The sequence below is a fragment of the Schistocerca americana genome, chromosome 2, assembly GCF_021461395.2.
Source record: "Schistocerca americana isolate TAMUIC-IGC-003095 chromosome 2, iqSchAmer2.1, whole genome shotgun sequence".
Lineage (NCBI taxonomy): Eukaryota > Metazoa > Arthropoda > Insecta > Orthoptera > Acrididae > Schistocerca > Schistocerca americana.
The window spans coordinates 927841413-927868374 of record NC_060120.1 but is presented as its reverse complement, the minus strand read 5'-3'; the positions used below and the strand labels follow the sequence as shown (position 1 = coordinate 927868374).

The window sequence follows — 26962 nt, the reverse complement described above, 5'->3', positions numbered from 1 at the left end:
TTCCTGCAGACAAAAGGGGATGGGTCTACACGAGCTGAGCCAAATAAACCCGAATGCTGTTTTTTTATGTGGTTGATTGGGTATGCAAAATCACCATTGTTCTAATTATTAGTGAAATACATAGATTCAGACTAGAGTGGAAATAAATGACTAACAGTGGTAACAGGTAAAACAGATTACGTATTATATTCTCGGTGTATCCAAGTATCCAAGAAGATCAAATTTTGACAGAAAATTTTTGGCCAGACTGCTATACTAGTAAGGGCCAGTTTTACAGTTCCTGGCTAGCAGCTGCTTAAGTTCTATTCTTGGAGTAGCATGGAAAACACATTGTATGGACACGTAATAACACCTAACCAGAGAATAAATGCAGAATAACTAAACTGGTGATTGTGGCAGGTTAGTGAAGTTAACTAGAGAATGAGTTTTGACAATGGCAGAAATAGTTACAGAATTAGTGATGAAAAGATTGTTTATTAGAATAAGGGAGGAAAAGAAATAGGGACATCACAGAAATTATGGAAGAATATGTCGATTCCAAACTTATATAAAAATTTGTACTACTGCTTTCCGATCTCATGCTTGAGAAGCTGGAGCATTTGAATGAAATATGAAACTATTTCCTAACGAAAAGCTTTTTGCTTGTAGTAGGCCTAATAGGCATTTGATATTGGTACTTCATGAATTATATTCTGTTGTGTTATAAAAATGACCATTTGTGCCAAAACAGTGTCGTTTGTTTGGTGCGTGTTACAATTGCTGCGCTAGGAGGCAGGTCTATTTCATTTTATCTAGCAGACAGTGACAAAATACACATAATCAGATTGAGAAACCACACCAGTCTTGGGTACTATTTGTATTAACAGCTTTTTCAGTATTAGACAATGACATTTTGTTTTTTCATGCAGCAAAGTGTGTGACGATCTTTGATGAGGTAATAGATTCTTTCTCAGAAATAAAAGTGTGCCATGTAAAGCTGTAGCAAGATTAGAGAGGAAAAAATGCCAGGACTTAAGGATTGAAAAAATGTATACTCTCTTGCTTGTCTCTTGTCACCTTTCTGACAGTCAAGTATTAATCGCCTTGCGGAACAGTGAAGTTATTTTTGTCAGTTTGCTAAAGAAATTTGGCATTTATTAATCTTTTCTGGTAAGGCAGTCAGTTTATTTGAAATGAAGTGTTTAATACCACACTATTGGCTACTTTCAAGTGTTTGTTGCATTTCAAGTGTACATTTTCATCTTCTCGCACGTGTGGCATTATGCCATAATAAAGAACCAAACATGATATAATACAGTACTGGTACTCCAAGAAAATGCACATCCAAATGTGGACATATGGATATGTACTTTAAGCTGAATTATGCATTTTAGTATGGTTCATGAAATTCCGGTGCTCTTGGAGTATCCTCTAATGTCTTGTTTCTTTTATGACATAAAGAAAGATCTTTAAATGTTTTACATGTACGAACATACACGCTTCCTATGTCATCGTAGCTGTGCAAGCGCTGTGATGCCTGTTGCCTGGCGCTCTCTGGCAACTGCTGAAATGAACCTATTTCTAACAGGTCGTTGGAAAATATTGCGAATGGTTTGAAAAGCGTTACTTTCAAAATAAATTTCCTTTTACTCAAAACGAACTATGTGCAAGAATGTAAAATGAATTTCTTAAATCACAGAGCATTTGACTCTTATTTAAAAATCAGCTCTTTGGGGATGACCATTTAGAGAAATTTTAGGCCCAGAAGATCGTACAATTATGCCATCATTAAAAGTTTTACTGTCACATTTATGTTATGCACCTTAAAGTGTAACACGAGCAAAAAAGATCAACTTTATAAGTGAAAGCTTAGCTTCTCTTGCGGCTTATTAATCTTATTATGTGAAAGCTTTCTTTTTCTTGTAGCAACATTTTGTATATTAATTTCAACTATTAACTCTTCCCATTTCTGTGTTCCCACTACTGAACAGTGATGTTGCTATTGGCTGATTACATCACGTGTTCTATGCTCTGAATATCCGCTGACATCGGGTGGCGAGATCACGTGACATGAGCTATGACAGGCTTACAAAAGCACATCGCAATCTCAATTTCAATGTTTCGTAACGTAACATGCAGTGTTTGGTGAAAATCGAATTTATGCTTTCGTAGTGTACATGTTCCTGCACGTCAAAGATCTTTCCAAAACATGTTTTCTAAAGTGCCAGGAAATTCTACACCAGTGTATAAAACCATAACCATTCAAAGGATTGCTAAGTTTTACTGTTCAAAGAAAAAATATACTGTCACTTAACACAGAAAATATCTATTTTCACCTGGGAGAAAGTGTATTTTTAACCGGGAAACCTGGGAATTTTTTTCCTTGTCCACATATATATCCTGTATTTATTAACCTTATTAAGGATTTCATCCCATATATCTAATATATATTAGGTGGTTGAAAACAGTAAACAACATCTCAGTACGTAAGACACTCTGTTTAATATAAAGTTAATTGGTTCTGTAGTTTTACTGTACATAGATTGAAGAGGTCACCTCTAATTGCTTTCAGAGAGGTAAGCACATGCAGACTCAAGTGGTGGGGCAGTGTGCAATGTAACACAGGTGAACACAGGCATCACTCTGCTGATTCTGTCTGATCTTGCAGTTTGGGATCATGTGATACGGGCTGTGCAAACCTTCTTCATTGGGCACTGTGTGTTTCCTACGAAATGTCTGATTGGCATTTTGTTCTTAAAAGCCCTCCAGAAACCATTGTTGACATTTTGTGGATTCTCACACAAACTGTATCAAGACACAATCTTCAGGAACATGTGTAGACTCTTCTTGACCTGGTTCCAAAATATTTAGAGGCTCTGACTGCAGCACATGGAGGCTTCAAACAGTGTTGTATTCTCAAATTCAAATGCCATGTACAGTTTTGCAGTCCTAATAATTTTTGTATTGTCACTAGTTAAATTATGGTATAAAGTTCACTTTAGTCACATGTACAAGAGACATATTCCAAAACTAAAGTCCAGTAACTGATATTTAATTAACTTGGTAGCCCTGAATGAAGCTTCACACATGCAGCATTGTCTACCAACTCTTTAGGAAACTACTGCAGTGTTGATTTGATTCAGTAATCATTACCGCTGGGGTAGCTGCATGGTCTGAGGCGCCTTGCCTACGGTTCACAAGGCTCCCCCCTGTTGGAGGTTTGAGTCCTCCCTCGGGCATGGGTGTGTGTGTTGTCCTTAGCATAAGTTAGTTTAAGTTAGGTTAAGTAGTGTGTAAGCCTAGGATTGGATGACCTCAGCGGTTTGGTCCCATAGGAACTTATCACAAATTTCCAACAGTCATTTGCCAATCAGTGAGAGCAGATCACAATGGTTGAGACAATCATAAGACCCACCAGTTGTGAAGTGTGTAATGTGATTAGATTTTTGGTAGCAAAAGGATCTTCAGCTGTTGAAATACATCATAAGCTATATCTAGTGTATGGACTTGGAGTAAAGAAAGACAGATTAGTTTGAAAATGGTGTTGAGGATTTAAAAATGGGCACACAGATGTTCATGACGAACAGTGGGGTGGCAGGCCCATTATTCAGGCTTATGACATTGTGATCAAGTGAACCAAAAACTTCAAAGCAGTCGGCAATTGATGACTTGTGGTCTGGCTAACGAATTCCAAAATGTTGCTTGTCGTTGAACAGGTTGGCTATCAGAAAACTGTATGCGAGGTTGGTTTCTAAAATGCTCACTGATCAGCACAAAGCCGGCTGCGGTGGCCGAGTGGTTCTAGGCACTTCAGTCTGAAACCGCGCAACTGCTATGGTCACAGGTTTGAATCCTGCCTCGGACCTGGATTGTGTGATGTCCTTAGGTTAGTTAGGTTTAAGTAGCTGTAAGTTCTAGGGGACTGGTGACCTCAGATGTTAAGTCGCATAGTGCTCAAACCCATTTGAACCATTTGATCAGCACAAAGGGCAAAGAATGTGTAGTGCGTGACTGTTTTTGGAGTGTTGTAAAAAAGATGGAGATGATTTGCTTACCCACATTGTTACAGGTGATAAGACATGGATATCATACACAAGTCCAGAATCGAAACAACAATCAATGCAGTGGTGCCATTCAAGTTCAATCAAACAAAAAAAGTTTAAACAATCTCCATTCTTGAATTGAAAAATAATGGATACTGTTTTTTTGGGATGAAAAGGTTATCTTGCCATCTGGCATAATCCTCCTCCATGACAATGCACCCCCTCACACTGCTGTCAAAACCAAGGAAAATATTCACAATGTCCGTTGTGAACTTTTTGAGCTGCTTTCGTACAGTCCTGACCTCACTCCAAGTGACTATTTTGTCTTCTTGCATTCGAAAAAGTGGCTGGGTGTACAACAGTTTCAAAATGATTATGAACACAAGATTTGAGTTACTAACTGGCTCAATTCGCAGGCAGCAGAGTCATTAAAGAAACTGGTACAGTATAAGCAGAAAGTATATAGATGTGAACAGTGATTATGTGGAAAAGCAAAGCAGTTGTGTAGTAAAATGTTACTCAATAAAAATCTTTTCTCATGAGCTCATTTTTGTTATGATCACACAAATCTTAGATTTGGAATATGCCTCATATTTATTACTGTTGCAATTTCACTGAATGTTTGTATACTTCATAAACTTTATCTTTTTCCAAATGACAGCTTGCATGCAATGATTTGTTGTGCTTTTGTGTGTGTTGAAGCTATTGGCTTAGTGTCAGCATTTCTGTGTTTTAACACATAGCTTGACTTCATAAAATACTTGGGAAGAAGGTTGATATAACTAGAAAAATGTGAATAGTCATTCAAAGCCATCTTTTAAATATTTTGGTAATGCTGTTTCCATGTATAGTGAATTTAGTTATGTTAGTATCTTCTGTGAGATAGGTAACTTGATGGTTCAGGAACCATTCTGTCGTTCAGTTTAAAATGACAGTTTTTATTCTATATTTAGGTTTAATAAATTTTTTTGACATCATACTTTCCATCATTTTTGTCCCTTAATACATATAAATGATTAAATTGAAGCTTGTACTTTTAGCACTATCATAATGTATAATGAATTATACAGAAAGGAAAACAGTTCTTTGGTGTTCATTTCAGACTGCGTCTCTTTCGCCATTTTGAACCATTCAGAATCCTGGTGTGCAGTGGTGATGGTTCAGTGGGCTGGGTGCTGTCAGAGATTGACCGTCTTGATATGCATGTGAGCACTTTACTTACAACTCATGTTTTAATATTGTGGCACTAAGGGAGAAAGAAGCTATGCACGGCTGCAATATATAATTCATCACATACTGGAAAATATTTTCATTGCTAATATTTTATGTTCATGCTTTTTCATTGTAATCTAATGTAAGTATAACTACTTGCAGCTAATCATCTTATTAACATAAATTTGAATGTTATGTGACTACCTCTCTAAAATGTGTAATATACCTAGAACTTGTATTTTTACTGTACTGTTCATGAGCATGACTGTTTATGAAACTTTATTTTTATCTAAGTTGCTTTGAGATATATACAAGGTGTCTAGAAAAGAATGCACTCTTTTCTAAAGAATGTTCATGGGCCTTCTGAAATGATACTAGAATCCTTAACATACGAAAAGTAAGGTAGTATATCAAAGTTTTTTTACATATCTTACAAAGACTCAATATTGTCACCCATCATGACATGGCAAATATCTAGTCGATAGTCCATGTCCTTCCATACTTGAATCAACATGTCTCTTACAACAGCTCCCATGATCAATGGCATCATCATTGGTGATGAGGCTTGGTGTTACAAATGTGAACCTACCACAAAATGACATAGCATGGAAATTCACGTGAAGGGTTAACACTTTGATGACATAACTGACATTCAGGTCAGTGTGGTGACACAGGATTTGAACAACATCCCAAAACTGGACTTTTATGCCAATTTCACATAGTAATATGAACATTCTGTGCATTGTACTCAAGTGGGATGAGACTATGTAGAATACCTGAAGCATTACAATCACCATCTTAACTTTACTGTATTTTATTAATCAACTCTAGAAACTTTATGGACAGTTGGGGTATGTTGTAGCTTGATAGGTTCATTATTTTTAGTTGGATGAAGTGTGATCTATATGTTTCAAGTTTCTTTAAATTTCAAATAGCAGAGACAGCTTTTTTCTGCATCTTAAAGACTTACATGCTGAGGACTGAGTTCTTACCAGAAGATTAACCCATATCAAAATAATTAATGGAAGTATGCATAATACACTCCTGGAAATGGAAAAAAGAACACATTGACACCGGTGTGTCAGACCCACCATACTTGCTCCGGACACTGCGAGAGGGCTGTAGAAGCAATGATCACACGCACGGCACAGCGGACACACCAGGAACCGCGGTGTTGGCCGTCGAATGGCGCTAGCTGCGCAGCATTTGTGCACCGCCGCCGTCAGTGTCAGCCAGTTTGCCGTGGCATACGGAGCTCCATCGCAGTCTTTAACATTGGTAGCATGCCGCGACAGCGTGGACGTGAACCGTATGTGCAGTTGACGGACTTTGAGCGAGGGCGTATAGTGGGCATGCGGGAGGCCGGGTGGACGTACCGCCGAATTGCTCAACACGTGGGGCGTGAGGTCTCCACAGTACATCGATGTTGTCGCCAGTGGTCGGCGGAAGGTGCACGTGCCCGTCGACCTGGGACCGGACCGCAGCGACGCACGGATGCACGCCAAGACCGTAGGATCCTACGCAGTGCCGCAGGGGACCGCACCGCCACTTCCCAGCAAATTAGGGACACTGTTGCTCCTGGGGTATCGGCGAGGACCATTCGCAACCGTCTCCATGAAGCTGGGCTACGGTCCCGCACACCGTTAGGTCGTCTCCCGCTCACGCCCCAACATCGTGCAGCCCGCCTCCAGTGGTGTCGCGACAGGCGTGAATGGAGGGACGAATGGAGACGTGTCGTCTTCAGCGATGAGAGTCGCTTCTGCCTTGGTGCCAATGATGGTCGTATGCGTGTTTGGCGCCGTGCAGGTGAGCGCCACAATCAGGACTGCATACGACCGAGGCACACAGGGCCAACACCCGGCATCATGGTGTGGGGAGCGATCTCCTACACTGGCCGTACACCACTGGTGATCGTCGAGGGGACACTGAATAGTGCACGGTACATCCAAACCGTCATCGAACCCATCGTTCTACCATTCCTAGACCAGCAAGGGAACTTGCTGTTCCAACAGGACAATGCATGTCCGCATGTATCCCGTGCCACCCAACGTGCTCTAGAAGGTGTAAGTCAACTACCCTGGCCAGCAAGATCTCTGGATCTGTCCCCCATTGAGCATGTTTGGGACTGGATGAAGCGTCGTCTCACGTGGTCTGCACGTCCAGCACGAACGCTGGTCCAACTGAGGCGCCAGGTGGAAATGGCATGGCAAGCCGTTCCACAGGACTACATCCAGCATCTCTACGATCGTCTCCATGGGAGAATAGCAGCCTGCATTGCTGCGAAAGGTGGATATACACTGTACTAGTGCCGACATTGTGCATGCTCTGTTGCCTGTGTCTATGTGCCTGTGGTTCTGTCAGTGTGATCATGTGATGTATCTGACCCCAGGAATGTGTCAATAAAGTTTCCCCTTCCTGGGACAATGAATTCACGGTGTTCTTATTTCAATTTCCAGGAGTGTATGTCTGAATCACTGTCGGCCTGTTTAAACTTTGGTTTATCACGTAGTACAGTATAGTTTATTTTTTTGTCCATAAATCATATTGTATGATGATATTAGATATGTCATGTTGCCAGTTAATACAGAATATGCAAATTTCTTAGAAATTTGTCATTCATACATAAAACAATTTTTTCATAATAATTATGTTTACAGATAAACAATAGTGTATACACAGGACAATATATACTAATAGCCTGTTAACTTTCACAACAGTCTTGCATATATAAGGAAGTCTACAAAGTTATGTGTTTGCCATCTGCTGAAAATACTACTGTATTTATACAAACTGAAAACTAACATTTTTGGATCATAAATGCAGAAAAATTTGGACATTTATACATAGTAAAAACTCATTTAAATCACATTTGCTCCAAATACACTTACAAGGGAGTGGTCCAGTCTGAAATGTTAAAACCTACATGGAATTTTGTACATAGAAAGAATTCACCAAAGAAATGCATTGTGAAAATTTTAGCTGTTAAGACACACTGCAAGTACTTGTTAAAAAAATGTTGAAGGTGCTCATTTTTGCCAAGTGAAAACTGCTGATAATAGCAGTTTCTACAGCACTTCCTACCTAGTGTACAGCTTGACAAATTAGCCAAAACAGCCTTGACAAGAGAGCATAGGGGAAAAATGCAGGCTGCACATATGTGAATTTTAAACAACTAAGCCGTACCAAGAAGTTGTATATAATAAATTTTTTTGAAAAACTTGTGGGTCATATTGGTAGGTGAATTGTTTTGGATGTAGTATTTACAAAGGTGACTAGCAGAGGAAAATAAATTAAGGCCATGTTTGATGTTGCATTACAAACGACTTCCATCAATCAAGGCTTTAATTTGTAGAAGTGAAATATTTCTTACACAGTAATAATGACTGTATCACATTTCTTATAATAATTTTGAATAATGTGAATTTACTAACACTGCAACAGTTCCTTGTTGTTTCCCTATAGATATCACAAAAATGCAAAGTGTCTATTGAAATGTGAAAACAGACATTCTCCTTACACCAGGAACATCTGATAAAAGATAAATTAATGCCTTCAGGCACAGAATTACTAGTTTTATGTAGACAAATTGGGGATGGATGCCATTGTTTGGCATATCACACTTCAAAGCAGTCATAGTTGATAATATTCATAAAACGTGGTGACGCAGACTGATAATGCACAAATATCTCCAGTTTGAGAACACTGTTCCGATGATAAAACGGGAATGACAAAGTGTTATCAGATGTTATATTGCCTAACAATTCCCTGAAAAATGTTTTTCATTGCCAAAAAAGTTACTTATCGGCATGTTCACCCACACTACTTATTCCAGTTGGAACCCCAGTTATATCAACAGTGTTTCTGAATAAAATGTTTTAAATTGTTCTTTCCCATTTTTCCTAATTTTAACACGTCCATTATAAGAATTTTGCAACTAAAGACTCCTTTCTTTTTATTTGTGGTCATAATTTGCCAACAACAAATATAAAGGTAGAGGAACAGTAGACTACTAATAGTTATCACTGGCATTATAGTATACGAATGTGTCATAGGGTTCGTCATCTGCACAACTAGCTCTGTCTTTTTTTTTCCTCTTCTTTTTACTCCCTCTCTCACCCCCCCCCCCCACCCCCCCCACCCCCCCCTTCCCACCCAGGACTGAAATGATACAGTGTGATTTTCCTGCAGTTCTTTCACGAAATTTGACTGATCAGCTTTGTACCCAGCGAATATGGGAATAACAGGAAGCTTCGTATTCAAGCAAGCAAGCTACAAATTTCTCTATAGTACTGCCTGTTAAATGCTTGAATCAGCTTAATCAGGTCAAAGAAGCATGGAAACCAAAAATTTTCATCTCACCTGCAATTCGTAGATCTCCCACAGTAATGATGCAGTATCTCTTGTAAGCAGTTCTAAATCTTTCAAATACATTTTGATGCATATTTTTTAGTACGTGTAAGTCTGTCTTCTATTTATACAGGCTACATCCATATTTCACAAAATGAAACCAGCTTTGCGCACTGCTTAATTTTAAGCATTTTCTCCCTCCTTCATTTAACCATAAATTCGCAGCCTATTCTCTGTCACTCATGTCTCTTCATGTTTTCTTTGGGCTAGGTTATTCTTGTTCCAGACTCTTATTGGAACAATAATTGTCATTCAAATCACAATTCACAATTTGGAGAATCATCAAAGGCATGACATACTTCTTCTGAAGTTCCCACAGTTTCTAATGAAAGGTCGACATCATTCAGATGAAAGTCCAAGAAATTAACTAACAAATAACATGTATATAGGTCTTCAGGAGAATTAGGTGATTTCAACTGCATACCATGTTCTTCATATATTGCCTTTGCAAGACTGGGAACATTAATTGGAGTCTGCATTACTGAAACAGACAGATGCTATTAGCATGCTCATATGAAGAAAATACAATGAATATTAATTCAGTTTTATCTCCATTGTTAACATTTATCAAAATTCACTTTACAATTATGATTGGATTGTGTTGTGTTATCTGTTTACTGATGCACCATCAGTCAAGTACATCCGACTGCCATTTGTGTATGCACAGTATGCCACAGCCCTGTTAGTGGTATACATTTCTCCGGCTGCCTGGTGGGCTACAAATTTGTCAGTTTTCAATATTTTTTAAAAAATACTTACTGTGCGTCTTTGCAGCTAAAATTTTAACTGTGTATTTCTTTCACTGTATTCTTCCTGTATAAAAAGTTTCAGGGCAGTTTTTGACATGTCTGACTGGACTATTCCTTGTTAGTATATATATTCTCTTCTGTACTTTTAGCATTACACTTTGTTTTACTTTTTCCTTTTTTCAAGAAATTTGTTTCCACTTGAAAAAAGAGTATTTTACTCTATTTCCAACTTCACTTTTACATTTGTCCTATGGCTTTGCGTGCAAGTACTACTGCACCTCATGCCGACACCCAGAGATTATATGGTCCTTCAATTTTCTTTTGAAACTGCTCAGCTCTTTTATGCTCTTTATGCTAAATGACAGGCTGTTGTAAGCTTACTGCATTTGTAGGACCCCACCTCTCATTTTCAATCTTTTCACGACAATGTGGGAATTTTGCCTAATTCTTGTGTTGCGGTCATGAAAATCTCTATTTAAAGGGGCTGTACAATTTACCAATAAAAGAGGTATTGTCTTATATATGAACATGAAGAGTATAACAAGCTTTTGAAACCTTTGTTTTGAGAGGGATCATGTGACTGTCCCTTTTTAGATAATTTTTTACACGTATTCCTAGAACTTTAGATTCAGTAACTGAATTTGGTAATGTGTTGTCACTGTGTTCTTGTAAAAGTGAGGTAAAGTGGAAATTCATGGAAATGTTTTTTTTTTTAATTATTGTCTTCCTGTGTTGGAACCAGTGAGTAATTGGACTGTAATTAAAATGCTGGTGTCATATGCAATTTTTTTGCTTTAATCTAGTCAATTGCACAATTAGACTCCATACTTAATTGTCAGTTTATTGGTTAAATGTGTTGTTGTTATTGTAATGACATTTTCTCTGGAGTCATCATTCCTTAATATCATCATTTACTGCATGTGTTCTAGGTAAGAACTTATCCAGAGATTTGGGATCATTCCAACAATTTTTTGGGCTAATTTGTGGCTGAGACTGTCATGGTCAGTTATATCAAATGCTTTTGACAGATCTAGAAAAAATACCAGTAGCACTTTCTCTGTCATCCAGTGCTTTAAAAAGAGCTTCTAAATACTCATACACAGCTGTTTAGGTAGACTGGATTTGCTATATAGTACATGCTAATTTGGTGCTGATAATGAATTTTTTGTAATGTAGCTTTGAAGCCCACTACAGGAAGCTCTTTCAGTTATTTTTGAGAAAACAATGAGTTGAGATACTGAACAACAATTGTTTACGTTATCAGTGTCTCTTTTGTATGTAATAGAGGAGTTACATAAGGCTACTTTCTATTGAGTTGAATGTGTTTGCTATGTACATTAACGATTTCATTAAATAATTAGAGAATTTTTTAAGCACAAAATCTGGCAGACCATCCACTCCACACAAATATTTGTTTTTGAGTTCCTTTATTATTAGTTCCCTGTTTGTGTGACCTCTTGAAGGGACATGGACTTCAGAGTATTATTTAAATAGTTTGGAAGACACACAAGTCAACTGGCATAGTAATTTTGGATTAACTGACTTGCTATGTTACCAAAATACACCTTAAACGTAGGAACTATACTCCTTGAATCTGAGAGTCTGTTATTTTCTGTTACCAGAGAAATATTTTTTGATGTGGCTGCTCTATGCCAGTTTCTAATCTGACAACCTTCAACACAGTTTTTTCTTGTTTCATGACCTTGAAATTTTATCACTGCTGTTTTTTGGCTTCTTTTATCACCTTGTTAAATATTTTGTTACATTTTTTCAAATAATTTCTAAATTCTAGTGTAGTATTATTGGGTTTGCTGAAAGACTGGAAAAATATCTTCTTTATACTTGAGTAATGCTTTTTTATATCCAAAACTTATTTTTAACTCTCTTAATCCTCCTCATTCTCATTGGAAGTCTATATGAAAATATTGCAGATGCACATTGTGGGAGCTATTGAAAATGCTATTTACTTCAGCTTTACTGAAGATATACTCCCATGTTTCCCTTGATAGCACAAAATTAAATACTCTGATGTTTTCATCACTGAACTCTCTCTGTTCAAATATTTTAGTTTTTGATCACCATTGTCTTTCACTGTTTAATTGATGGAAGCTGAGCTTCATGATCACTGTACCATATATTCCTAATGTTGCTGTTACAGTTAAAATCACAGTCTTATAAAAAAAGATTAACTACAAATTTACTTTCAGGAGTAATTCTACTTGGAAAGCTGATTGTTGGTATAGACCCAAGACTACCTAACTATATTTAACAACTCATGTCTGCGGTTTGGATCTCTGTCTGCATTTAAATCTCCACAGATAACCACACTCTGTCATAATTAATATTATTAAGCAGCCTTTTGGAATTTGTAGTTAATGTTTTCCAGAGTCATGGAGATCTATAAAATGTTGCAGCTGAGATATTAAACTCCACTAAATCAACTACAGTACACATAGTTAAAAGTCTTTGTCACTAACAAACTTTGATTTTTTTCTACTGCTGTAAATTTTAAGTAACACTGAAATAGCTGTTCTACCTCATTTGCTACCACTTCTGTGATAATAACTGCCAGGTTTGTATCCAGAAATCATAGTTGACACAATCTGGTCTTTGTCTAACCAGTGTTCAGTTGCACATAAAATATCAATGTTTAGTTCAAGATTCACTAATTTGAACTGTGGGAACTTATTTTCCAGAGACTGAATATTGTGGTGTATTAGTTTTAACGCTTTACAATATTCATCTGGTGATGGCATCACTAATTTTAGTTGTTTGTGGGGGAACACTTACTGTAAAAAAACGTTTTTTCTTACATTTACTGTGATGGGTTGTCACCAGAAGATTTTATTTTTGTTAATGATTAATAAGAACCACCTCAGCAGCATTTTTTCACATTTATTGTTTTATAACCATTTTCGTTTCTTTGAACATCTTCAGGTTCCCAGTTTTAGTCTTGTTCATTGACAGAGAAATGAAATCGGTAGTAATGCAAGTTAAACGATGAAACTATAGAATGTGTAGACTACACAAAATTTCTTGGTATGCATGTTGACAGTCAGTTAAAGTGGGAAGAACATATTAAAATACATAGTAACAGAATCGCTACTGCATGCTATGCTCTTAGAATTCTGACTGCAGTGTGTGATACTACATGTGTCAGATCTGTATATTTTTCTTATATCCACTCTGTTATTACCTATGGAATAATATTTTGGGGAGTCAACTGTAAAAATATTCAAATAGTTTTCAAATTACAGAAAAGACCAATTCGTATAATAACCAGGGCTCACTGCCTTGAACATTTCCAAAAGCTGGAAATCCTAACTGTCCCCTGTGAATACATTTTTCAAAGTATTATGTATGTAAAAAAAAATGTTGACTGCCATGTTAAAAATTCTTTAGTACACAGCTATAAACTAGAAACCAATACAATGTGCACCTAAAGAGGAAAAATAAAGTTCAAACTCAGCAGAGCTTGTTGTACAATGCCGTTAAATTATATAATAAATTACCCCAAAATATAAAAGATATTGACACAATTGGAAGGTTCGAAACAAAACTAAAAATATCTTTTATGAAATAAAAGTTATTACACAGTAATGGACTATCTGAATTAAAACACGTAGTGTAATTAGCCCCCCCCATGAACCATGGACCTTGCCGTTGGTGGGGAGGCTTGTGTGCCTCAGCGATACAGATGGCCGTACCGTAGGTGCAACCACAACGGAGGGGTATCTGTTGAGAGGCCAGACAAACATGTGGTTCCTGAAGAGGGGCAGCAGCCTTTTCAGTAGTTGCAGGGGCAACAGTCTGGATGATTGACTGATCTGGCCTTGTAACATTAACCAAAACGGCCTTGCTGTGCTGGTACTGCGAACGGCTGAAAGCTAGGGGAAACTACAGCTGTAATTTTTCCCGAGGACATGCAGCTTTACTGTATGATTAAATGATGATGGCGTCCTCTTGGGTAAAATATTCCGGAGGTAAAATAGTCCCCCATTCGGATCTCCGGGTGGGGACTACTCAAGAGGACGTCGTTATCAGGAGAAAGAAAACTGGCATTCTACGGATCGGAGCATGGAATGTCAGATCCCTCAATCGGGCAGGTAGGTTAGAAAATTTAAAAAGGGAAATGGATAGGTTAAAGTTAGATATAGTGAGGATTAGTGAAGTTCGGTGGCAGGAGGAACAAGACTTTTGGTAGGGTGATTACAGGGTTATAAATTCAAAATCAAATAGGGGTAATGCAGGAGTAGGTTTAATAATGAATTAAAAAATAGGAGTGCGGGTTAGCTACTACAAACAGCATAGTGAACGCATTATTGTGGCCAAGATAGACACAAAGCCCATGCCTACTACAGTAGTACAAGTTTATATGCCAACTAGCTCTGCAGATGATGAAGAAATTGATGAAATGTATGACGAGATAAAAGAAATTATTCAGGTAGTGAAGGGAGACGAAAATTTAATAGTCATGGGTGACTGGAATTCGTCAGTAGGAAAAGGGAGAGAAGGAAACATAGTAGGTGAATATGGATTGGGGGGAAGAAATGAAAGAGGAAGCTGCCTTGTAGAATTTTGCACAGAGCATAACTTAATCATAGCTAACACTTGGTTCAAGAAAACTGGCATTCTACGGATCGGAGCGTGGAATGTCAGATCCCTCAATCGGGCAGGTAGGTTAGAAAATTTAAAAAGGGAAATGGATAGGTTAAAGTTAGATATAGTGAGAATTAGTGAAGTTCGGTGGCAGGAGGAACAAGACTTTTGGTAGGGTGATTACAGGGTTATAAATACAAAATCAAATAGGGGTAATGCAGGAGTAGGTTTAATAATGAATAAAAAAAATAGGAGTGCGGGTTAGCTACTACAAACAGCATAGTGAACGCATTATTGTGGCCAAGATAGACACAAAGCCCATGCCTACTACAGTAGTACAAGTTTATATGCCAACTAGCTCTGCAGATGATGAAGAAATTGATGAAATGTATGACGAGATAAAAGAAATTATTCAAGTAGTGAAGGGAGACGAAAATTTAATAGTCATGGGTGACTGGAATTCATCAGTAGGAAAAGGGAGAGAAGGAAACATAGTAGGTGAATATGGATTGGGGGGAAGAAATGAAAGAGGAAGCTGCCTTGTAGAATTTTGCACAGAGCATAACTTAATCATAGCTAACACTTGGTTCAAGAAAACTGGCATTCTACGGATCGGAGCGTGGAATGTCAGATCCCTCAATCGGGCAGGTAGGTTAGAAAATTTAAAAAGGGAAATGGATAGGTTAAAGTTAGATATAGTGAGAATTAGTGAAGTTCGGTGGCAGGAGGAACAAGACTTTTGGTACGGTGATTACAGGGTTATAAATACAAAATCAAATAGGGGTAATGCAGGAGTAGGTTTAATAATGAATAAAAAAATAGGAGTGCGGGTTAGCTACTACAAACAGCATAGTGAACGCATTATTGTGGCCAAGATAGACACAAAGCCCATGCCTACTACAGTAGTACAAGTTTATATGCCAACTAGCTCTGCAGATGATGAAGAAATTGATGAAATGTATGACGAGATAAAAGAAATTATTCAGGTAGTGAAGGGAGACGAAAATTTAATAGTCATGGGTGACTGGAATTCGTCAGTAGGAAAAGGGAGAGAAGGAAACATAGTAGGTGAATATGGATTGGGGGGAAGAAATGAAAGAGGAAGCTGCCTGGTAGAATTTTGCACAGAGCATAACTTAATCAGAGCTAACGCTTGGTTCAAGAATCATGAAAGAAGGTTGTATACCTGGAAGAATCCTGGAGATACTAAAAGGTATCAGATAGATTACATAATGGTAAGACAGAGATTTAGGAACCAGGTTTTAAATTGTAAGACATTTCCAGGGGCAGATGTGGATTCTGACCACAATCTATTGGTTATGAACTACAGATTGAAACTGAAGAAACTGCAAAAAGGCGGGAATTTAAGGAGATGGGACCTGGATAAACTGAAAGAACCAGAGGTTGTACAGAGTTTCAGGGAGAGCATAAGGGAACAATTGACAGGAATGGGGGAAAGAAATACAGTAGAAGAAGAATGGGTAGCTCCGAGGGATGAAGTAGTGAAGGCAGCAGAGGATCAAGTAGGTAAAAAGACGAGGGCTAATAGAAATCCTTGGGTAACAGAAGAAATATTGAATTTAATTAATGAAAGGAGAAAATATAAAAATGCAGTAAATGAAGCAGGCAAAAAGGAATACAAACGTCTCAAAAATGAGATCGACAGGAAGTGCAAAATGGCTAAGCAGGGATGGCTAGAGGACAAATGTAAGCATGTAGAGGCTTGTCTCACTAGGGGTAAGATAGATACTGCCTACAGGAAAATTAAAGAGACCTTTGGAGAGAAGAGAACCACTTGTATGAATATCAAGGGCTCAGATGGCAACCCAGTTCTAAGCAAAGAAGGGAAGGTAGAAAGGTGGAAGGAGTATATAGAGGGTTTATACAAGGGCGATGTACTTGAGGACAATATTATGGAAATGGAAGAGGATGTAGATGAAGATGAAATGGGAGATAAGATACTGTGTGAAGAGCTTGACAGAGCACTGAAAGACCTGAGTCGAAACAAGGCCCTGGGAGTAGACAACATTCCATTAGAACTACTTATGGCCTTGGGAGAGCCAGTCGTGACAAAACTCTACCATCTGGTGAGCAAGATGTATGAGACAGGCGAAATACCCACAGACTTCAAGAAGAATATAATAATTCCAATCCCAAAGAAAGCAGGTGTTGACAGATGTGAAAATTACCGAACTATCAGTTTAATAAGTCACAGCTGCAAAATACTAATGCAAATTCTTTACAGACGAATGGAAAAACTAGTAGAAGCGGTCCTCGGGGAAGATCAGTTTGGATTCCGTAGAAATGTTGGAACACGTGAGGCAGTACTAACCTTACGACTTATCTTAGAAGAAAGATTAAGGAAAGGCAAACCTACATTTCTAGCATTTGTAGCCTTAGAGAAAGCTTTTGACAACGTTAACTGGAATACTCTCTTTCAAATTCTGAAGGTGGCAGGGGTAAAATACAGGGAGCGAAAGGCTATTTACAATTTGTACAGAAACCAGATGGCAGTTATAAGAGTCGAGGGGCATGAAAGGGAAGCAGTGGTTTGGAAAGGAGTGAGACAGGGTTGTAGCCTCTCCCCGATGTTATTCAATCTGTATATTGAGCAAGCAGTAAAGGAAACAAAAGAAAAATTCGGAGTAGGTATTAAAATCCATGGAGAAGAAGTAAAAACTTTGAGGTTCGCCGACGACATAGTAATTCTGTCAGATACAGCAAAGGACTTGGAAGAGCAGTTGAACGGAATGGACAGTGTCTTGAAAGGAGGATATAAGATGAACATCAACAAAAGCAAAACGAGGGTAATGGAATGTAGTCAAATTAAATCGGGTGATGCTGAGGGGATTAGATTAGGAAATGAGACACTTAAAGTAGTAAAGGAGTTTTGCTATTTAGGGAGTAAAATAACTGATGATGGTCGAAGTAGAGAGGATATAAAATGTAGACTGGCAATGGCAAGGAAATCGTTTCTGAAGAAGAGAAATTTGTTAACATCGAGTATAGATTTAAGTGTCAGGAAGTCGTTTCTGAAAGTATTTGTATGGAGTGTAGCCATGTATGGAAGTGAAACATGGACGATAACCAGTTTGGACAAGAAGAGAATAGAAGCTTTCGAAATGTGGTGCTACAGAAGAATGCTGAAGATAAGGTGGGTAGATCACGTAACTAATGAGGAGGTATTGAATAGGATTGGGGAGAAGAGAAGTTTGTGGCACAACTTGACTAGAAGAAGGGATCAGTTGGTAGGACATGTTTTGAGGCATCATGGGATCACAAATTTAGCATTGGAGGGCAGCGTGGAGGGTAAAAATCGTAGAGGGAGACCAAGAGATCAATACACTAAGCAGATTCAGAAGGATGTAGGTTGCAGTAGGTACTGGGAGATGAAGAAGCTTGCACAGGATAGAGTAGCATGGAGAGCTGCATCAAACCAGTCTCAGGACTGAAGACCACAACAACAACAACAGTGTAATTAAAGTAGCCTGTATTGTAATACACAAGGAAAAAAATTATAATATGAAATCCAGAATTGTTCAGTACCATAAGAAAATTACATAAGGATAAAAAACTAATGTAAGATACCTTAAAAATGTGTGTAAATATTAATTTTATGTGTATAAATTGTAGGTATATTGTATTGTATATGATTTTGCGGACGAAATCCACACAATGTAAATTGTTACATGGATTAATAAAGAAATCAATCAATGTGTAAAAATAAAGCTGAGATGGTTTTCATTCATCATTAACATTGATGTCAGCTGTGGGCTCAACATGATGAAAATTATTTCCTATGTGTCAGACCAGGCAAAACAAGCAGCCCTTACAGTTCAGCAGACAAGATTAAAACTTGCTGCCTGTAGATGTTCAAAGAAATGAAACCGGTTGTAATACAACAAATGTGTAGAAGTGCAGCTTGGTGGTTTTCACAAGTAATAAAATATTCCAAGCTATTATGCTGAGACCCAATAAACGTGTAAAAATGCAGATTGATGGTTTTCGTAATTAATAACATATTCCAAGCTATTATGGTGTGGTCGGGTAGATTTCACATTAAAACCCAGTGTTTCACCCCCATCTGCAGAGGACACTTTCAAGGAGGTTATAACTTCATTGAGCATCCAATTCACGCCCTGACATGCTACGCATGCTCCCACACAGTGGCGTGGTGTCACAGGCTTTGAATACTTGAGCACAATTGGCTGTTGTAGATTGCTGTCGTCCACTGTTGCTGTCACCCCATCGTGAAATACTCATACACATCTTCTTCAGCACCAGGATCCAGATGTCATTCAGTTTCATACTGTCCTCCTTCCTATTGAAATTCCTGGTGTGTTTAACGATCTCTGTAGCCTCTCTATACAGCCTTTCAGACAGTCATATTGTCAAGAATTTAGCAATTGAACAGCTGGGTGAACCAATGGCAGTCACTATAGATCTCAAAGAAACATGTTCTTTAAGCACCTTTAGCGGCCCACAGAGTCTTGGTGGTAGCTCAACTGAATTGTACACTCTTTTCTGATTGCTCCAGCTGACAAAGGACTTCATCAACCGCATAATAGTTCTAAGAACTTTATCAGTAGGGTCTTTAGTCTGTTCATGAATGTTTACATTTTACAATGAGGTAGTTTCCATTAATTATTAACATTAATATCATCTGTGGGTCCAAGATAATCAAGATTTTTTCCTGTCTGCCTGACCATGCGTAATGAACAGCCCTTGCAATTCAACAGACAAGAATAAATCTGGCAACATGAAGATGTTCAGAGAAACAAAACCAGTTATAATGCAATAAATGTGTATAAATACAGCCAAGGTGGTTTCCATTAGTCATTAACATTAATATCAGCTGTGGAATCAACAGGTTCAAGAAGAAATTATGTTTTTGTGTTATGATTGTTTTCCCCAAGGCCAATCAGATGAAGACCATACATATTGTGGACTCTTTGGTCAATATTCTCATTTGGAATTATTTATGTATATTCAAATGGAACTATTTACATATATTCAAAAGCTGTTCACTTGCAACACTAAACTCTTTCTTTACACATGACCTAGTTGGTAAGTCTTACTGGTTCAGAAAAACCATTTATGTAACATTCATGTGCCCCAGATAACACAAGCACTTGTTTAGTTCTTGGTAGCCTACTGATGTTTCATTCTTGTAGACTTTATTTGAACCATCAGATAGTACAATGAAATCCTTCAACAACTTAGCCATTCCTTTGAAAAGAATGTGCTGTCCTATTTCAGACAAGGATATTTCTTGCTTTATAAAACCTGTTGCCTTACTGTCGTTGGCACTTCATTTACGTGAGAAGCAATCCTACATCTGTGGCTGCTGACAAGCTTTCTCAACCAGTTACAATCTGAATTGTGTTCGAGGAGTGGAAACAGCACCACACGGAACTGGAATATCTTCATGTTGAGATTTAGAAGCAATAGCATTTTGTGAAGTGTTAATGCAGCACACAGTTTTTGGATATGTTTAGTATGACCTACAACGGCACCATTGTCACTAACGTCACTGAGAACTCTATTCATGAAAATAATGTTTGTAGACCTACTTGATATATTATTACACCCATTACACAACCATATTTTAATTCAGTCCTCATTTCCTCTCAATGAGGAGTCCACTTTTACACATTGAAAGTGACATTTTATCAATCCATTTTCGATTGTTTTCGCGTATTTTTTACAAACGCTATCACATTTCTGTTCAGTAGTCCATGTACCAGTATCTTACAACAGTTCACTCTTTTTTCCCATATCCAGCTGACTGTTTGGCTGCTTCAGTTTGTCACATTTTTGTTTTAAAGCAAGCACCTTTTCTAACAGCAAAGCAATAATTTTGAGTTGGAATCCTCCTTCTTTATTGGTTTGCCTAGACCATATTCATTACACATTTTACAACACCATAGTTTTCATATTGGATTTACACATACGCATGTGAAATGATACACAGTTTTACAGTTTATGTACATCAAGCCCTTGGCATCAATTCTTCTTGCAGTTGCAAAATTCTGATGTCTACTCTCACAATTATTAAAATGATGTACCTGCTTCACATACAATTTTATTTTCATGATTTTGTGTTGCTGCCTTTTTCCCTTCAGTAATTTTGTGGACAGTAAATCATACATACACACATTATCATGAAACACATCAAATTTTTAAGCCCATTGCATGTATTGATGAACATTCCTTCAGCAGCAGGTGGATTTTGTTCTGTTTACTTCGTGAATTGCATAATTTTTGATAAATGATAAGATAAAAAGATTATCTGTAATGTTTTAAGATGACACATAACCTAATTGCCACACCAATGGCTGCCAAAAAGTCATCATGAGCGCATGTCACAAATGCAGTCCATGATGTAAACAGAATGAAAGTCACCTGATGTAATTACCATCAAAACACATAGTGGACGCATTACAGAATATCTGCAACATGTTTGTGGATGTGAAAACTTCTGAATTACATTGTGGTTCAGAGTCCACGTTAAACTGTAGATAACACTATAATTGATTGGGTTAACTAGTATGAAGGTTGGAGGAAGGCAGCAGCATACCATCTGCATTTGGGCCATACGTAATAAAGCACTGTGATGTTCAAACCAACCTTTTGATTTATGACAGCTTTACTTTCTAATAGTAACAAAGTTGCTCCAGTGGTTCACAGACATCTTGTCAGATAATGTTGTGAAAGATGCACAATAGTTCAACAAGACAGCTGCTCATCATCCTCAGTTGCTTACTGACATTTTGCAGCAGATGCTTGAAAATATATGTGCTGGTTCACTAGAAAAGTGTAGCTGCCAAGGGATGGGGCTATAACTCCATTGTAGATGAAGCAGAGAGGATTGCAACATTCAGAGCTTCTTACTGGAAAAGTAGCCCTCATGGTCTTCACATACTCAACACAGAAAAGGAGCAGCTGCAAATAGCAGCCCAGCACGTGTTGAAAGTGTGTTGGCACCCTATTTATGTGTCCTGACTTTGATTTCCTGTCTGTGTTGACTCATTGGAGTCATTCGTCTGCAGTGAATATGCCTTTGTACCACCAATGCTGGTACCCATGCCTTGCTAAGTGGAAATCCTGTGTCTTTTAATCAAGTCATTTGTTATACGTATTTTGACTGCTTCTTTAATGATGGAGTCCCAGTACTCAGAGATGGAAGAAAGAATCTTTATGCCTCCACAGTTGGTGCCACGTTTCGTGTCAAGCCAGTGTTCAGCAACAGCAGACTTTTCTGGCTGACTTAATTTTGTGTGATGTCTGTATTCATCACAAGTATTTTTAACAGTGCAACACATCTGGTCAGTGTAGGATTTCCCACACTGACACAAGATTTTATGTATTCCTGGTCTCCTTGGAATGAGGCTGTCTTTAACATAACCCATCATTGCTTAATCTCAAGCTAGAGAGTGGAAGACACATTTTACACGACATTTCTTGAATAGCCTGCTGATATAAGGTAGAAAAACCATCCTTGTGGAATTCTTCTGGCTGGTCTTGAACTTTAGTGCGTGCTGATTGTAATGTGTTTTGGATCTGCTTATCAGAGTACTCATTCTGGAGAAACACAGGGCCCTATGAACAAGAGTCCATAATACAGCACAGCACTGAGGTGGATGATGGCAGCTTGTAGCTCATAGGTACAGGTTAGCCTCAGTTGGTTTACAGAACACATTGTGACTCAGAGAACTGTCTTCTTTTCTGTGGACCAAGACATCAAAAAGACAGGATGTCTCCATTTTTGTCTTTTTTCTTGGTGAAGCACATGGTTGGTTGGATTGAGTTAAGGTATTCCAGAAATGAAGGAAGTGTTGCTGTTCCATGTGGCCATACTGCAAAAGTATCATTCACATGTCTCCAGAAAAATTTGGGTTTCAGAACACTTGACTCAAGTTCTTTGTTCTCGAAATCTTCCATAAAATGTTTAGCTACTATGGGAGACAAAGGGCTACCGATAGCAATGCCATCTGTTTGCTCAAAATAATTTTTCACAATGGCCTATATCTATGAGCTGCCATCACATATCGCTATGCAGTGGTGTATTTCAGACTGTTGTTCAAATAGGGCTAGAGTTGCCTCAGACCAAGAGAAGCTTATCAGCAGAGCTTATTTATCTTTGCTCAATGTTTGTCCAGAATGGGTACTCTGATTAGCAAATTTGAACTGCATTTGTACCAGCATGCACTAAGCCTCAAGAACAGTCAGAAGAAAGGGAGCACTCTGCGTGGATGATTTTTCTACCTTATGTTGGTGATGTGACTGTTAAGATCAGCAAGCTATTCGAGAAACATCATATGAAATGTGTCTGCTGCCCTCCAACAAGGGTGCAAGTGGTATTTGGTCCTGTTAAAGATATCCCAGGTCTAAGGATACCAGGAATATATAAAATTCCACACCAGTGTGGGAAGTCCTCCATTGCTCAAATGTGTCACAATGTTAAAACCGATGCGACAAACATAGATGTCGCACTAGATTAGTCCAGCCAGAAAAGCTTGCTGTTGCTAAGCACTGCCTTGACATGGGACGTAGCATGAACTATGGAAAGACAAAGATTATTTTCTTCACCTCCACATACTGGCACTCCATAATTAGAGAAGCAGTTGAAATATGTATAACTAATGACCTGATTAATAGAGACACAGAATTTCACTTAGCATGGCACTGGAACCAGCAATGGGAGTACTAAGGCATTATTGTCCACAGATGAATGAAACCTGCACATCAAGAGAGACAAGGAATCGAAGTTAGGATACTTAAACTGGACAGTAACAAACTGCCTGCACCTGCGCACTGGGCCGCGATTTGTGGCACACTTTCCCCATGTCACATATGCAAAGACATGGCCTGTTTCTCTGGCAGAACATTCTGAATGACAAAGTCCTCTATGATTCATCTACAATGATTTTGTAGCCTCATCCCTTGGTTGGTTGGTTAGTTTGGGGGAAGAGACCAAACAGCGAGGTCATCGGTCTCATCGGATTAGGGAAGGACGGAGAAGGAAGTCGGCCGTGCCCTTTCAAAGGAACCATCCCGGCATTTGCCTGGAGTGATTTAGGGAAATCACGGAAAACCTAAATCAGGATGGCCGGACGCGGGATTGAACCGTTGTCCTCCCGAATGCGGGTCCAGTGTGCTAGCCACTGCGCCACCTCGCTCGGTCATCCCTTGGTGCCTACACTTTTCAAGGGAGCCTGCGTATATATTGACAAACAATTGCAGCAGCACCTCAGTAAGCAAAGTTCCCATTGTGCGTGTTTCACAACATTATCCGACATTATGCCTGTGAAGCAGTAAAGTAGTTATTACATCAGGAAAGTCTCAAACAGCATAATATTGATGCTATGTATTTATTATTCAACCATTTGCAGTCTGCAGTAAACATTCCATTATGGATGAAGTGTTTTACGACCATCTACGTAGTGCCATCTTAGTTCTTACTTTTTTGTTTTCTGTAGACACAGTTCTACATGACAATATGGTAACAAGATGCTTTCAGTAATTCTGTCACACAGAGTGCAACTGACAGTGGGTGTACAAAGTTTGGAAACACATACAACAATCAAAAAAATGTCAGTCCATGCAGCCCCAACAATTGTCAATACAAATGAAATGTCTTGAAGTATGGTATTACTCAAGGTGATGAAAGTTTGTTCTGTGATAGTCAAGAGACCATTAAAAAGATTTTATAAGTTAGTTTCATGCTCAATAAACCATTTGTATGAGATCATCTCCACATGGAGCTGGATAGTTTACAGACTATTTTCATTAACTTTATTTGTTTAATTTAGTTTCATTTATTTTCATAAGGATGCAGGTTATCCATTTACAGATGAAAAAAGGAAATATTGGAAAACAATTTTGTTTATAGTGTTAGATATGCGATGCTTACCATTAGTTTAGATTCTGGCTGGTTATTACCAACAAAATCAATCATAAATTAAATTTATTGGTTTTATTGGGCAGCTCCTGTTAGTATGCCTAGTTTCTAAAGTAGTTGTCTACACGATGTTCATGAATAAGCAGTATATATTACCTATTTCTGTACAATGAATACTACTAAGTGTATATGATTAATTCTACTTTGTACTACCTCCTTTAGTTGAACTGTTTACCTCTACATCTTGTAAAGTTAAATAATATGTGAAACATGTGCTTGCTATATTAAATACATATTAAAGCCATAGTTTTTTTTTTTTTTTTGTTTTTTTTTACAAAAATGTAATGATTTTTACAAATACCTTGGACCAATCACAATTAGTTCTTGTATGTGGTGAATATATAAGTGGTATTCCTAGATTAGCAATCCTTCTGAGTACTAAATAATTATTTTTTAAACTACATTATTGTTATTACTGTTATTATTATGGCAATGAAGCTGATGAGTCAATACTGACAACTTTTCATTGTCCTTTATATTAAGAGATTTAAGGATGATGTATTTTAATTTCTCTCAGAAAATGCTCCAAGCTGGTGATATTTAACATATTTCAGTTAATACATTACTTAATTGAGAGAACAACTCCCAGGTATTCTATCGAAGATATTGAATACAACAGGAATTTTGTTTTTGAAACAATTCATTATATTTTTACTTCCAGAAGAGGTATTGGTTGAGACTTCTAGTGACATGTTTTTTGATTGATTTTCAATATAATGCATTCATTTTTCTTCTGAGCTGTTTAACCATATTTTCTTTATGCCATTGAGGAAATGATCAGATAACAGTAGTTGCTACTTGTAAGTGGCTGTTTATAACCTTTTCATTGATTTTAATTGTAATGTCATATTGGGAGAGTTTATTCAATTTCCATTCCACTTACTCATGTGAAATTAAACCACTTGTTGATCAGATTGTTAATTTCTGAGTTAATGCACAATCTTCTGCCTTATGGTATGTTTTATTAAAATATTGGAGTATTTTTGTACTACATATTGATAAAAGCAGGGTCACGTGTGTGTATGTGTGCACACAAACACAACCTCATTATTAGAAACTAGAGGCACATAGGCGCCATAATGAGTTTGTGTACTAACTTCTTTCTCATTTTTGTTTTCAGTATCTCGTCAAACTGGGCATGTGATAAACAGATAGTCTTGTTACTTAATAGTGAGACTGGTTCCAGGGCATTGTAGACTTGCCTCTAGTTAGCGAATGTCTGAAATTTGTGCCTTATAGATATATATTGATTATGCACTGATCAGCCGGAACATTACAACGACTGACCTACTATTGATATAAACACTTCCAGGCGATAGGAGCATCACCTGCCAAGGAATGACAGCTTGTCAGACACATGCACGTTGCATGTAGCATCAGTGAGCTGGCTGTCTGTGTGTAAAATGAGGAAGGCACACAGTCTATTTGAGTTTGACCAATGGCAGATTGTGATGGCCCAGAGGCTCAACACGTATATTTCAGAAACTGCACGACTTTTAAGATGTTCGAGGAGTTCTGTGGAGAGTGTTTTCAGCATGTGGTGAAACCTTTACCAGACATCGTGGGGCTGCCATCCCTCATTATGGATGTCGGACGTCGTAGGCCAGGCAAACTGGTAAAACGGGATAGCATGGCAAACTGTGGCAGAAGAAATATAATGCTAGGCAGTGTACAAGTGTGTCGGAGCACACAGTCCACGGAGCACTCCTAACAATTGGCCTCCAGAGCCGATGTCCTATGCATGAGCCAATGTTGTGGCATGATTTCAGAAAACATCGTTCTTGTGCAACGCAGCTGGCTCTTTATTCGCACGAAGTAATGGCCACCATCGACAGGGGATCTCAAGTTGATTCCGTGTTTCTGGATTTCTTGAAGGCTTTTGACACCGTTCCTCACAAGCAACTTCTAATCTAGCTGCGGGCCTATGGGGTATCATCTCAGTTGTGCGACTGGATTCGTGATTTCTTGCCAGGAAGGTCGCAGTCCGTAGTAATAGACGGCAAATCATC

At 38.1% G+C, this 26962-nt stretch overlaps 1 protein-coding gene across 1 annotated transcript in view; it reads left to right on the top strand.

The window, feature by feature from the left end:
* Positions 1 to 26962, top strand: part of LOC124594870 (diacylglycerol kinase eta) — a 563158-nt gene that overhangs the window by 283009 nt on the left and 253187 nt on the right. The window contains exon 8 of the mRNA XM_047133339.1: positions 5125 to 5227. Within this exon, the coding sequence (XP_046989295.1) occupies positions 5125 to 5227 (103 nt within the window). The remainder of the gene's footprint in view (positions 1 to 5124; positions 5228 to 26962) is intronic.